The 14,884-nt window shown below is 54.0% G+C and overlaps 1 protein-coding gene across 2 annotated transcripts in view; it reads left to right on the top strand.

Moving 5' to 3' along the window:
• Nucleotides 1-14,884, top strand: part of XPO5 (exportin 5) — an 87,226-nt gene that overhangs the window by 30,026 nt on the left and 42,316 nt on the right. The window contains exons 15-28 of one of the 2 annotated variants that reach the window (XM_077281920.1): nucleotides 678-833; nucleotides 964-999; nucleotides 1,102-1,191; nucleotides 1,355-1,551; nucleotides 1,640-1,745; nucleotides 2,081-2,262; nucleotides 2,823-2,923; nucleotides 3,461-3,557; nucleotides 5,546-5,682; nucleotides 5,767-5,864; nucleotides 5,944-5,969; nucleotides 6,232-6,326; nucleotides 6,744-6,836; nucleotides 7,023-7,102. In XM_077281920.1, the coding sequence (XP_077138035.1) occupies nucleotides 678-833; nucleotides 964-999; nucleotides 1,102-1,191; nucleotides 1,355-1,551; nucleotides 1,640-1,745; nucleotides 2,081-2,262; nucleotides 2,823-2,923; nucleotides 3,461-3,557; nucleotides 5,546-5,682; nucleotides 5,767-5,864; nucleotides 5,944-5,969; nucleotides 6,232-6,326; nucleotides 6,744-6,836; nucleotides 7,023-7,102 (1,494 nt within the window). Of the gene's footprint in view, nucleotides 1-677; nucleotides 834-963; nucleotides 1,000-1,101; nucleotides 1,192-1,354; nucleotides 1,552-1,639; nucleotides 1,746-2,080; nucleotides 2,263-2,822; nucleotides 2,924-3,460; nucleotides 3,558-5,545; nucleotides 5,683-5,766; nucleotides 5,865-5,943; nucleotides 5,970-6,231; nucleotides 6,327-6,743; nucleotides 6,837-6,965; nucleotides 7,103-14,884 lie in introns of both variants that reach the window. The other variant, XM_077281919.1, reaches the window with a different exon arrangement.

Below are 14,884 nucleotides of genomic sequence, written 5' to 3'. Positions count from 1 at the left end.
TGTGTGTGACTTGTCCTCGTGTACGGGGGCTGCCGGTGCCTGTGTGAGACTTGTCCTCGTGTACGGGGGGCTGCCGGTGCCTGTGTGAGACTTGTCCTCGTGTACGGGGGGCTGCCGGTGCCTGTGTGAGACTTGTCCTCGTGTACGGGGGGCTGCCGGTGCCTGTGTGGGACTTGTCCTCGTGTACGGGGGGCTGCTGGTTTCTATGTGGGACTTGTCCTCGTGTACGGGGGCTGCCGGTTTCTATGTGTGACTTGTCCTTGTGTACGGGGGGCTGCCGGTTTCTATGTGTGACTTGTCCTCGTGTACAGGGGCTGCCAGTGTCTGTGTGTGACTTGTCCTCATGTACGGGGGCTGCCAGTGTCTGTGTGTGACTTGTCCTCGTGTACGGGGGCTGCCAGTGTCTGTGTGTGACTTGTCCTCGTGTACGGGGGCTGCCAGTGTCTGTGTGTGACTTGTCCTCGTGTACAGGGGGCTGCCAGTGTCTGTGTGTGACTTGTCCTCGTGTACGGGGGGCTGCCAGTGTCTGTGTGTGACTTGTCCTCGTGTACGGGGGGCTGCCAGTGTCTGTGTGTGACTTGTCCTCGTGTACGGGGGGCTGCCAGTGTCTGTGTGTGACTTGTCCTCGTGTACGGGGGGCTGCCAGTGTCTGTGTGACATCTCCCTCTCGTGTACAGGAGCTTCCAGTTTCTCGGGGGGCTGATCTCCTCCAGTTGGTGGTCAGTTACGAGATTCGGGACCCCCTCATCCTGTCGTGTGTCCTCACCAGCTTGTCCGTGCTGCTCCCCTTCATTAGCTATGTGAGCGGTTTAATGCCCGCAGTGCTGAACAAGGTGAGTGTGGCGGATGATGGCGATATAGGTTTGTCATGTGCGTGTTACAGGTGGGGGTCGCCCCGGTGGGTGGTGGTGGCCCTGTGGATGATGGTGGCGTCTGACTCCAGTCTTCTCGCTCTTTTTGCAGCTGTTTTCGGCAGTGACCTTTGACCTGGGCAGTAAGGTACCCGTCCCGTGTACTCGCCGTGCCCGCACCTGGGGGCTGTCATGTCTGTTACCAATGCTCGAGGAGGGGCCGCACATAACATATGATTTGTGTTTTCAGGGGCCACGGAGTCGCTCGGTGAAGAACGTGCGGCGTCACGCCTGCTCTTCCATAATTAAGATCTGCCGGGATTCTCCAGACCTGGTGCTGGTGAGTGGTCTGGGGCTGGGTCTGAGCGCTGGGTGCCAAGATCGGGTCCTAGTGCTGGCTTCCGGTGGCTTGGTCCGAGCGCTGGGTGCAGGGGCTGGGTCCGAGCGCTGGCGGCTGGGTAGTGGTTGGGGTCTGCAGTGACTGTCCCCCTTCCACTCCGCAGCCGCACCTGGACCTCCTGTACACGCAGGCCATGCAGCTGCTGCAGGACGAGCGCCTCTCGCAGATGGAGAAGTACTCCATGCTGGAGGCCCAGGTCTTCATCAGTAACCAGTTCAGGGACTACGAGAAGCAGCGCTGCTTCCTGGCACAGATGTTGGCGCCGGCGCTGACCGCCTGGATGTCAGAGGAGATGCAGAGGTGAGCGCCCCCCCGTATGTCCTGACCACTGAGCCCACTGCCAGCCACCAGGGTCATGGACCTCCAGTTAACTGCCCACCTCTTCCAGGGCTATCTCCGGTCCCGAGGAGTTAATTTCTTATATGGGAGCCGACATCTTGAAGGGTGAAAAGGACGATAATGGTGAGGGTCCGTGGAAGGTGAACCGCAGCCAGGTGAGTCTATGATGGGGACCCCTCACCTGACCTAAGCCCTCGATCTGCTGGGTATCTCTAATGTCCTGACGCCACATGTCTCCTCTGTCTGGAAACCATAGTAATGGCGGCCGGGGTCATCTGTTAACTTTTACCCCCAGGTCTATGGCCGATATCCGGGGAAGGGGTCTCATATCTGCCACCCCTGTGTATGAGCCCTGGCCAAGAGGTACCTATACCGGTGTTCAGCCCTTCCCTCCATGTTGCTGGGGCACGGTGTGGTGTGGCCGCCATGTTTCCTGTTGCCCCCCTATTGAGTTGCTGCTGACAATCAAGTGACTGTTTTTTACTTGCAGCTCAGCTTCTGCCTGTTTGCGCTTGAGGCGGTGCTCAGACGAGCGCGCTGGCCTAGTAACCCCGAGCAGGCCAAGGCTGGCGGCTACATGGTGGGATTCTCGTCTACAGGGGCCCCTATCTACCATAATCCCTGCAGTGAGGAGGTGCTGAAACTGCTTGACCGGCTGCTGAGCCTGGTGAGGTAGGTAGTAGTTAGTCTCCCCCCGCGCCCTGTCGTCCTCGCCCGTCTCCCCCCGCGCCCTGTCGTCCTCGCCCGTCTCCCCCCGCGCCCTGTCGTCCTCGCCCGTCTCCCCCCGCGCCCTGTCGTCCTCGCCCGTCTCCCCCCGCGCCCTGTCGTCCTCGCCCGTCTCCCCCCGCGCCCTGTCGTCCTCGCCCGTCTCCCCCCGCGCCCTGTCGTCCTCGCCCGTCTCCCCCCGCGCCCTGTCGTCCTCGCCCGTCTCCCCCCGCGCCCTGTCGTCCTCGCCTGTCTCCCCCCGCGCCCTGTCGTCCTCGCCCGTCTCCCCCCCCCCCGCCCTGTCGTCCTCGCCCGTCTCCCCCCCGCCCTGTCGTCCTCGCCCGTCTCCCCCCCCCCCCCCGCCCTGTCGTCCTCGCCCGTCTCCCCCCCCCCCCGCCCTGTCGCCCTCGCCCCCACACACGCGCACCCCGCTCTGCCCCGTCGAAAACTCTACGCACGCGCACACCCTGGCCCGTCCACAACGTGTCCCCCTCTGCGATGCATCATCACACATCTCCACCTTATAGGTCATTCAACAGTTTGTACCTTCCTGAAATCATCCAGAAAATGGGCGACTTCTATGTGAAATGCCTGGACATGCCGGATGTGGAGAAGAAGTTTATCCTGAGTAAGACCTGAGCGAACTGGTGTCTGACACACACACCCCGACCTGCTGCCTCTGGCGACACCCCCCGACCTGCTGCCTCTGGCGACACCCCCCGACCTGCTGCCTCTGGCGACACCCCCCGACCTGCTGCCTCTGGCGACACCCCCCGACCTGCTGCCTCTGACGACACCCCCCACCTGCTGTCTCTGACGACACCCCCCGATCTGCTGCCTCTGGCGACACGCCCCGACCTGCTGCCTCTGACGACACCCCCCACCTGCTGTCTGACGACACCCCCCACCTGCTGCCTCTGACGACAGCCCCCGACCTGCTGCCTCTGGCGACACCCCCCGATCTGCTGCCTCTGACGACACCCCCCGACCTGCTGCCTCTGAAGACACCCCCCCGATCTGCTGCCTCTGACACCCCCCTTCTCCCAACCTGCTGCCTCGTGACAGTACCCCCCCCCCCCCCCCCCTCCTATTTCTGCGCATTTTGGTCCTGTTATGATTGTGCCCCTCTCTGGTATCACGGAGAGCTGACATTCTGATATTACAGGGACGATGCAGCCGCTGCTGGATGCGTACGATTCTCCGGTGCATAAGACTGTGCAGGAGAGGATACAGATCTTCCTCTGCTCCCTCCATGATTGCTGGTGAGTACCCGACTCGCTGCCTCCTCTGTACATGCAAAACGCCCATTGTCCACCGCCTTCTCTTCGACACCATTTTTTTTTCTTCCCAGGCTTGTTCACTGCTGCCTCCTCCTCTTCCCAGGCTTGTTCACCGCTTCCTCTTCCCATGCTTCTTGGCTGCCCTCTTCTCCTCTTTACATTCTTCTTCTCTGCCACCTCCTCCTCTTCCCATGCTTATCTTCCACCGCTGACTCCTCTTCCCATGCTTTTTCGCATCCTTTTACTCTTCCCAGGCATGTTCACAGCAGCCTCCTCTTGCCACGCTTGTCTTCCGCCGTCTCCTCCTTTTTCCCATGGTTCTTTGCGTCTGCCTCCTCCTGCTCCCATGCTTTTTCACTGCCATCTCCTCTTCCCATGCTTCTTCACTTCCTCCTCCTCTCATACTTCTTCACTCCCACCTCATTTTCCATGTCCACCTCTTCCCGTGCTTGTCCACCTCTTCCCGTGCTTGTCCACCTCTTCCCGTGCTTGTCCACCTCTTCCCGTGCTTGTCCTCCTCTTCCCGTGCTTGTCCACCTCTTCCCGTGCTTGTCCACCTCTTCCCGTGCTTGTCCACCTCTTCCCGTGCTTGTCCACCTCTTCCCGTGCTTGTCCACCTCTTCCCGTGCTTGTCCACCTCTTCCCGTGCTTGTCCACCTCTTCCCGTGCTTGTCCACCTCTTCCCGTGCTTGTCCACCTCTTCCCGGGCTTGTCCACCTCTTCCCGGGCTTGTCCACCTCTTCCCGGGCTTGTCCACCTCTTCCCGGGCTTGTCCACCTCTTCCCGGGCTTGTCCACCTCTTCCCGGGCTTGTCCACCTCTTCCCGGGCTTGTCCACCTCTTCCCGGGCTTGTCCACCTCTTCCCGGGCTTGTCCACCTCTTCCCGGGCTTGTCCACCTCTTCCCGGGCTTGTCCACCTCTTCCCGGGCTTGTCCACCTCTTCCCGGGCTTGTCCACCTCTTCCCGGGCTTGTCCACCTCTTCCCGGGCTTGTCCACCTCTTCCCGGGCTTGTCCATCACCTCTTCCCGGGCTTGTCCATCACCTCTTCCCGGGCTTGTCCATCACCTCTTCCCGGGCTTGTCCATCACCTCTTCCCGGGCTTGTCCATCACCTCTTCCCGGGCTTGTCCATCACCTCTTCCCGGGCTTGTCCATCACCTCTTCCCGGGCTTGTCCATCACCTCTTCCCGGGCTTGTCCATCACCTCTTCCCGGGCTTGTCCATCACCTCTTCCCGGGCTTGTCCATCACCTCTTCCCGGGCTTGTCCATCACCGCTTCCTTCTCAAACTCTTCCCTGGCTTGTTTGCAGCCGCCTCTGCCTCTTCCCTGGCTTGTTTGCAGCCGCCTCTGCCTCTTCCCTGGCTTGTTTGCAGCCGCCTCTGCCTCTTCCCTGGCTTGTTTGCAGCCGCCTCTGCCTCTTCCCTGGCTTGTTTGCAGCCGCCTCTGCCTCTTCCCTGGCTTGTTTGCAGCCGCCTCTGCCTCTTCCCTGGCTTGTTTGCAGCCGCCTCTGCCTCTTCCCTGGCTTGTTTGCAGCCGCCTCTGCCTCTTCCCTGGCTTGTTTGCACCCGCCTCTGCCTCTTCCCTGGCTTGTTTGCACCCGCCTCTGCCTCTTCCCTGGCTTGTTTGCACCCGCCTCTGCCTCTTCCCTGGCTTGTTTGCAGCCGCCTCTGCCTCTTCCCTGGCTTGTTTGCAGCCGCCTCTGCCTCTTCCCTGGCTTGTTTGCAGCCGCCTCTGCCTCTTCCCTGGCTTGTTTGCAGCCGCCTTTGCCTCTTCCTTGGCTTGTTTGCAGCCGCCTTTGCCTCTTCCCTGGCTTGTTTGCAGCCGCCTTTGCCTCTTCCCTGGCTTGTTTGCAGCCGCCTTTGCCTCTTCCCTGGCTTGTTCGCAGCCGCCTCTGCCTCTTCCCAGGCTTGTTCGCAGCTGCCTCTGCCTCTTCCCAGACTTGTTGACTCCAGTCCTCTTCCTCCTCCAGGTGTCAGATTCTTGGAAATATCGGGCCGTCGTTGCTGGAAGATTTTTACTCGATCCCGGGTTTGGCGATTCGACTTGTTAACTCTGCCTTCTGCAACCTCAACAACCTTCCTGACTTCCGCCTGCGGCCGATGCTTCATATCCTTTCTCTAGGGTGGGATGTGGGGAATCTGGGGTTGGGGGACGCTGCTGTCCTCAATTGATTCCTTAACCTGTGATTACGACTGTTCGTGAAGCCGCTGATCCTCTCCTGCCCACCTGACAAGTACGAGAGCCTCCTGTGCCCGATCCTGGGGCCCCTCCTCAGCTTCCTGCACCAGGTAACCCCTTGCAGACCCCCGTACACAGAGGACCCCAGTACAGCCCAACCTCACCCACGCCTGTCACTTTATTTTGCAGAGGCTGTCACAAAAGTGGCTGGCGAGGTAAGTTCGGAGCAAAGGATGCAGGAAGCCCTTAGTGCAGCTGGCAGCGGAGCTCCACTTAATGCAGCTCGTCATGTCTTGACTCCAGTCCCCTCCAGAGCTGCATTTATAAAGCTCACGTACCATGTGCGAGTTCAGATCTCACATGTTCTGCTATGTGGAAAGCACAATAAGCTGCGATGTAACTGCAGAAGTGTGTGCAGCTCTGGGTGTGACTGGAGTGGGGATGATAAATGTCGGCTCCTGGGTGGTTTCTCCACAGTGAGGAGGATTTCATGGAGCTGAACACAGAGACCACGGAGATCCTGGAGGTGGAGCTGGTGCGGCTGCTGACTCGGGAGATGGTGGAACTGATCGGTGAGTGCCTCCTAGTAAAGTGCCCACTTGTCAACGGCCATGTACCCCACCCCTCACAGTCACCCCTCCGTGTCACGGGCCGTGCACCCCACCCCTCACAGATACCCTTCTGTTTCAAGGGCCATGCACCCCACCCCTCATCTGTACCCCTCTATCACGGGCCGTGCACCCCACCCGTCACAGTCACCCCTCTGTCACGGGCCGTGCACCCAACCCCAACCCAGATACCCTTCTGTATCACGGGCCGTGCACCCCACCCTATCACAGACACCCCTCCGTATCATTGGCTGTGCACCTCACCCCTCACCGATGCCACTCTGTATCACCGGCCGTGCACCCCTCACTGATAGCCCTCCGTATCACCCCCTGTGCACCCTCTGTGCTCCCGGACAATTTCTGACCTTGGTCTCTTTACAGTTGTCAGCTGTATAGCCAAGAAGACTTCGGACAGCTCCTCTGCCTCCACCGGCGTAGAAGATGTGCGCAGCGCTGCTCAGGGCGACGCTGATGGTAAGATGTCTATTCACCCAGGGATGATGTTGAGCTGCTGACCACGGCTGTGGCTGCCGTTACTTCCCGCAGGTTGTCTGAGTGCGGGGCGACCACCGTAGTGCTACGTGTGCCCACTGTTTCTCTTAGGAGGCTGCACTAGTGGGATCTTCCATTGTCTCCCCTCATCTCATTCTCCTCCTCCAGAAGAAGAAATGAGCGTGGACGCGGCGGCAGCCGGATCCCTGGAGCTGACAGAACTCGGGAAGCTCCTCATATCACAGGAGGTGAGTGTGGGGGTCTGGGGGCGAGCGGCTCCTCTGTGCGGGGGTCTGGGGTCGAGCGGCTCCTCTGTGCGGGGGTCTGGGGGCGAGCAGCTCCTCTGTGCGGGGGTCTGGGGGGGCGAGCGGCTCCTCTGTGCGGGGGTCTGGGGGGCTCCTCTGTGCGAGAATCTATGGGCAAGTTGCTCATCTGTGCAGGGGTCTGGGGGCGAGCGGCTCTCTTGTGTGGGGCTCTGGGGGTGAGTGGCTCCTCTGTGCGGGGGTCTGGGGGCGAGAGGCTCCTCTGTGCGGGGGTCTTATCACTTACAGTAAACTAACAATGACAGACTGATGCAGAGGGGCGAGAACCCTGCCCTTGCGGGCTTACATTCTACAGGATGGTGGGGATGGAGACAATAGGTTGAGGGTTGCAGGAGCTCCGGTGTTGGTGAGGCGGTAGCTACGGTAGTGGTGAAGAGGCAGCGGGGTCAGTGCAGGCTGTAGGCTTTCCTGAAGAGGTGGGTTTTCAGGTTCCGTCTGAAGGATCCGAATGTGGTTGATAGTTGGACGTGTTGGGGCAAAGAATTCCAGAGGATGGGGGATATTCTGGGGAAGTCTTGGAGGCGGTTGGGTGAGGAGCGAATAAGTGTGGAGGAGTGTGGAGGAGAGAAGGAGGTCTTGAGAGGACCGGAGATTACGTGAGGGAAGATATCGGGAGATTAGTTCAGAGATATATGGAGGAGACCGGTTATGGATGGCTTTGTAGGTCAGGGTTAGTAATTTGCACTGGATACGCTGAGGGAATGGGAGCCAGTGAAGAGATTTGCAGAGGGGAGAAGTGGAGGAGTAGCGAGGAGAGAAATGAATTAGTCGGGCAGCAGAGTTAAGGATGGACTAGAGGTGCAAGGGTGTTAGCAGGGAGGCCGCAGAGGAGGATGTTACAGTAGTCAAGGCGGGAGATGATGAGGGCATGCACAAGAATTTTAGTAGATTGAGGGTTGAGGAAAGGACGGATTCTGGAAATATTGTTGAGTTGGAGGCGACAGGAGGTGGAAAGAGCTTGGATGTGCGGTTTGAATGACAGGGTTCAAGGGTTCCTCCAAGGGAGCCGATTTCCGGTACGGGGGAAAGCATGATGTCATTTATTGTGATAGGTCAGGTAAGGAAGATCTGTGAGATGGAGGAGAGATGATGAGTTCAGATTTGTCCACATTGAGTTTGAGGCAGCGAGAGGAGATTCTGGACAGCAGAGCGGTGACATCTGGGCCAGAAAGGTAGATCTGAGTGTCATCAGCATAGAGGTGGTACTGGAAACCATGGGACTTTTAGTTGTCCCAGGCCAAGTGTGTAGATTGAGAAGAGTAGGGGTCCTAGAGCAGATCCTTGGGGACTCCAGCAGAAAGAGGGTGAGATGAGGAGGTAGTGTGGGAGTGGGAGACGCTGAATGTGCGTTTGGAAAGGTACGAGGAGATCCAGGATAGGGCGACGTCTTTGATGCCAAAGGAGGAGAGGATCTGTAGTAGGAGGCAGTGGTCAACTGTGTCAAAAGCAGAGGACAGGTCTAGAAGGAGGAGTACAGAGTATTGTCCATTAGCTTTGGCGGTAAGTAGGTCGTTAGTGATTTTGGTCAGGGCAGTCTCAGTTGAGTGATGGGGGCGGAAACCAGATTGTAGGTTGTCAAAGAGCAAGTTAGATGAGAGGTGGGAGGAAAGTTCAGCGTGGACGTGCTGCTCCAGGAGTTTGGGAGCAGTGATATTGGGCGAGAGCTGGACATAGCGATTGGGTCGAGGGTTGGCTTTTTAAGGATAGGTGTGATTGTGGCATGTTTGAAAGCAGAAGGGAAGGTGCCAGAAGTTAGTGATAGGTTGAAGAAGTGGGTTAGGGATGGGATAAGTGTGGTGGTGATGGGATGGGGTCGAGTGCACAGGTGGTGAGGTGCGATTTGGAGAGGAGACATTTAAGCCCCCTTCAGTGATGTTGGATAGGGATGTTATGGGGTTTGGGCATTCGTCTGGTATACAAAGGGGTTGTGGTGGTTGAACAATGAAGACTTGCCTTGTCTGGTCGATCTTATTTTTTGCTTGTGTGGCAAAATCCTCAGCAGAGATGAGGGAGGTTGGAGGGGGCGGAGGAGGGAGTTAAAGGTTTTGAATAACTGTTTGGGGTTGAGGATAGGGAAGACACGAGGGATGTGAAGTCACCTGTTTAGCAGAGGTGAGAGCAGATTTAAAAGCGAGTGTTGCTTGTTTGAGTGCAGTGAAATCATCATACAAATTTGTTTTCTTCCGTCGCTCTGCAACCCTGGACATTTGCAGGAACTTTTTAGTGATGTTATTGTGCCAGGGTTGTCTATTGATACTATGAATCACGCCAAGCAAACAGAATAGACCGCACAGCTGAATAAACTCCAGGATAAATCCTTGGTACTGGTTCAGAGATTCCGGGTACCAAGCCAAAAAATATCAAAGCAAAAGTCTGTATCCAAGAATGAAGTGGCATGAGGCACTTGCCATCCCAATATTATCCTTTATTCGGTTTTTACATATTAACACAGCATGGAGACACGAAGTGGAGGCGTACTAAACGACAGCCGTTTCGCGCACACAAATGCGTTTCAACAGCTGTTGGAGGTTGTCTATTGATAAGTCACTCTGCCATGAATGAAAGGTGCGACTGTGTCAATAGCTGATGCGATAGTGGCATTGTAGAAAGCAGTGTCTGTGTCGTGGAGTGAGCATATGGATGCCAGTGGTAGAATAGAGTCAGAGAGGTGTGGGTGTCTTGATGTGTAGGAGCCCAATGACCATAGACCTGTGTCCCCAGCAATTATCACAAGGGTCTGAACTCTTGTGCAGAACTGGCTTCCTTTGTTCAACTCAGACACACTGTGGCAACACAGATCCAAGCAAGGCTCTGAGATATTGAATCTGGAAAATGACCTATAATAACAGAATGCAATACCTCTGAGCCTAGCCGAGGACATAATCGGAATCTGCATTCCTTTCCCCACAAGCCCATACCAGGCAGCCACCCCCATCACTCTGCATTCTTGAGTTACCAAGCATAGCTACCAGGAATTAAATACGGTAGCCATATTTGGTCTCCCTGCACAGATAAAATCCAGCGGAACCCAGTGGCGCCTCTGCCGTCTTATTTGGACCTTCGGGCGGAAAGTTATGGGCCATCCACGGTTCTGCCTGGAAAATCATACTCTCAGAAATGGGAGGAGGGAGGTGGCCCAGCCCAGGGGTGGGAGCAGCGTGTGGGAGCAGCCAAGGAGATATTAGGCAGCTCCTCATTTTGGACTCAGTTCTTCTACTGGCAGGAGGCCCGTTACCTAATGCAGCCAGGGTAACCACGTAACTAAGATTTGGACCTGTGATCCATCAGTGCCTCCCTGTGGTTACGTGCTACATAACACGGTAATTGTAACCTATCTGTACCCTACTCTTGTACTACACTCTTGACTGTATACTTGTATATTTGTTCTTGTATATACCTGTATTTTTCTAGTGCGCCTTTTCAGCGATTATAAAATGAATCTTGGGCTGCTCTTTTATCTCACTTCACGAATCCCCATGTCCGCATGCTCAGTTGGTTATATTATACGCTACCCCAGGGTTGGTTTCTGACCCGATATAAGCCTGTTGTCGGACTGACCTGGGGCAAGTGGTGGCGCCAGAGAGCCGATCCCTGCTGGGTCCTTCTCTCCCTTCCGTAGAGGTGAGTGCAAATTACACATCCTTTCCCCTGTGCGATCTGTCACAAATGTCTAGGTAATACAGTGATCACCAGTGACATTATACACAGGAGCTCTGTATATAGCGTCAGTGTACAGGTAATACAGTGATCACCAGTGACATTATACACAGGAGCTCTGTATATAGAGTCAGTGCACAGGTAATACAGTGATCACCAGTGACATTATACACAGGACCTCTGTATGTAGTGTACAGGTAATACAGTGATCACCAGTGACCTTATACACAGGAGCTCTGTATATAGCGTCAGTGTACAGGTAATAAAGTGATCACCAGTGACATTATACACAGGAGCTCTGTATATAGAGTCAGTGCACAGGTAATACAGTGATCACCAGTGACATTATACACAGAAGCTCTGTATATAGTGTCAGTGTACAGGTAATACAGTGATCACCAGTGACATTATACACAGGAGCTCTGTATATAGTGGCAGTGTATAGGTAATACAGTGATCACCAGTGACATACACAGGAGCTCTGTACATAGTGTCAGTGTACAGGTAATACAGTGATCACCAGTGACATTATACACAGGAGCTCTGTATGTAGTGTACAGGTAATACAGTGATCACCAGTGACATACACAGGAGCTCTGTACATAGTGTCAGTGTACAGCTAATACAGTGATCACCAGTGACATACACAGGAGCTCTGTACATAGTGTCAGTGTACAGGTAATACAGTGATCACCAGTGACATTATACACAGAAGCTCTGTATATAGTGTCAGTGTACAGGTAATACAGGGATCCCAAGTGACAATATAAACAGGAACTCTTTATAGTGTCAATGTACAGGCAATACAGTGATCACTAGTGACATTATACACAGGAGCTCTGTATATAGAATACTGTATATAGTGCAATTGTACATGTAATACACTGTCTCACCGGTGACCTGTTTAATTGAAGTCCTTCATCTTCGCTTTTTTCTTCATCCAGTTCAGACCACCATCACTTCTTCCAGCCAGGACTTACCTGGAGCACATTCCTCAATTTTTTCCCAATCCCTAACCAAAACCAGATTAAGAAAAAAGCAACTGTCGCCCTGCACAGTAACAAGACCTCTCCTCCCTCCACTGAAAACAAAATGCTCAAAAATAATATCCTTTAATTAGACCCTACAGTAGTAATATCCCACATTCTGGACCTCACGTGTCCACCCATTCTGCCTCATGTCTCTCCATGTTGCCCCCAATGTCTCTCTATATTGCCCCCATAGTCACCCATAATAGTATAATGCTAATGCTTTCGTTTTTTCTATTCTCTCCCGCCTTTAAAGGGAACATGTCACCCCCAAAATCGAAGGTGAGCTAAACCCACCGCCATCAGGGTCTTATCTCCAGCATTCTGTAATGCATTCTGTAATGCTGTAGATAAGCCCCCGATGTATCCTGAAAGATGAGAAAAAGAGGTTAGATTATACTCACCCAGGGGCGGTCCGGTCCGATGGGCGTCGCGGTCCGGGGCCTCCCATCTTCATACGATGACGTCCTCGTCTTGTCTTTACGCTGCGGCTCCTGCGCAGGCGTACTGTCTGTCCTGTTGAGGGCAGAGCAAAGTCCTGCAGTGCGCAGGCGCCGGGCCTCTCTGACCTTTCAGCTAAAACAGAACACAACATAGGTTTATTTGCGGACGACATCATTCTAGCGTTAACGGGACAGTCATTACCGGCAGCAATGCAAATAATCGAATCATGTACTAAAATATCATATTATAAACTAAACGTGTCTAAATGCCAGATATTAAACCTAACCCCATTCATAAAACACCCAAAAACCTTTGAGAATGAATACCCTGTTAAATAGGAAAATGACCGTATTGAGTATTTAGGTATTCGGCTGACTCAGCAGATAAAATGTTATGAATTATGAGGCTCTGAGGAAGAAAATCCAAACTGACATGTTCCACATGAAGAAACACCAACTCTCATGGCTGGGCAGGATTGTGTCGGTGAAAATGTTCATTCTCCCACAAATCCTGTATTTGTTCCGTAATCTCCCGTCATAGTCACAATGAAAATATTAACCCCTTCACCCCCGGAGCTTTTTCCGTTTTCGTTTTTCGCTCCCCTCCTCCCTTCCCAGAGCCATAACTTTTTTATTTTTCCGTCAATTTGGCCATGTGAGGGCTTATTTTTTGCGGGACGAGTTGTACTTTTGAACGACATCATTGGTTTTAGCATGTCGTGTACTAGAAAACGGGAAAAAAATTCCAAGTGCAGTGAAATTGCAAAAAAAGTGCAATCCCACACTTGTTTTTTGCTTGCCTATTTTGCTAGGTTCACTAAATGCTAAAACTGACCTGCCATTATGATTCTCCAGGTCATTACGAGTTCATAGACACCTAACATGACTAGGTTATTTTTCACCTAAGTGGTGAAAAAAAATTCCAAACTTTGCAAAAAACAAAACAAAACAAAATTGCGCCATTTTCCGATACTCATAGCGTCTCCATTTTTCGTGATCTGGGGTCAGGTGAGGGCTTAATTTTTGCGTGCCGAGCTGGCATTTTTAATGATAGCATTTTGGTGCAGATACGTTCTTTTGATCGCCCGTTATTGCATTTTAATGCAATGTCGTGGCGACCAAAAAAACGTAAATCTGGCGTTTCGATTTTTTTTCTCATTACGCCGTTTAGCGATCAGGTTAATGCTTTTTTTTTATTGATAGATCGGGCGATTCTGAACGCGGCGATACTAAATATGTGTAGGTTGGGTTTTTTTTTAATTGATTTATTTTGATTGGGGCGAAAGGGGGGTGATTTAAACTTTTATATTTTTTTTATTTTTTTCACTTTTTTTTTTTACTTTTTTTTCTTACTTTTGCCATGCTTCTATAGCCTCCATGGGAGGCTAGAAGCAGGCAGAACTCGATCGGCTCTGCTATGCAGCAGTGATCATAAGATCGCTGCTACACAGCAGATTTGCAGGTGTGCTGTGAGCGCCGACCACAGGGTGGCGCTCACAGCCACCGGCAATCAGTAACCATAGAGGTCTCCAGGACCTCTATGGTTACAATGTACAAGCATCGCCGACCCCCGATCATGTGACGGGGGTCGGCGATGCGCTCATATCCGGCCGCACGGCCGGATGCGGTAGTTAAATGCCGCTGTCTGCGTTTGACAGCGGCATTTAACTAGTTAATAGCGGCGGGTGATCGCGATTTCACCCGCCGCTATTGCGCGCACATGTCAGCTGTAAAAAACAGCTGACATGTCGCGACTTTGATGTGCGCTCACCGCCGGAGCGCACATCAAAGCGGGGGTCCCGACATGTGACGTACTATTCCGTCACATGTCGGGAAGGGGTTAAGAGAGATTCAAGCAATGATTCTAAAATACATTTGGCAAGAGAAAAACCACAGTGTTCCGTTACTACAGGGCCGCATTATTGGTGGCCTGGGATGCCCCTCAGTATGGTCCGTTACTACAGGGCCGCATTATTGGTGGCCTGGGATGTCCCCGAGTGTGGTCCGTTACTACAGGGCCGCATTATTGGTGGCCTGGGATGCCCCTCAGTATGGTCCGTTACTACAGGGCCGCATTATTGGTGGCCTGGGATGCCCCTCAGTGGTCCGTTACTACAGGGCTGCATTATTGGTGGCCTGGGATGCCCCTCAGTGGTCCGTTACTACAGGGCCGCATTATTGGTGGCCTGGGATGCCCCTCAGTGGTCCGTTACTACAGGGCCGCATTATTGGTGGCCTGGGATGCCCCTCAGTGGTCCGTTACTACAGGGCCGCATTATTGGTGGCCTGGGATGTCCCCGAGTGTGGTCCGTTACTACAGGGCCGCATTATTGGTGGCTTGGGATGCCCCTCAGTGGTCCGTTACTACAGGGCCGCATTATTGGTGGCCTGGGATGTCCCCGAGTGTGGTCCGTTACTACAGGGCCGCATTATTGGTGGCCTGGGATGTCCCCGAGTATGGTCCGTTACTACAGGGCCGCATTATTGGTGGCCTGGGATGCCCCTCAGTGGTCCGTTACTACAGGGCCGCATTATTGGTGGCCTGGGATGCCCCTCAGTGGTCCGTTACTACAGGGCCG

This window comes from Ranitomeya variabilis, chromosome 2, assembly GCF_051348905.1.
Source record: "Ranitomeya variabilis isolate aRanVar5 chromosome 2, aRanVar5.hap1, whole genome shotgun sequence".
Classification (NCBI taxonomy): Eukaryota; Metazoa; Chordata; class Amphibia; order Anura; family Dendrobatidae; genus Ranitomeya; species Ranitomeya variabilis.
The sequence above is the reverse complement of the archived record's forward strand: the minus strand, read 5'-3'. Positions and strand labels throughout refer to the sequence as shown.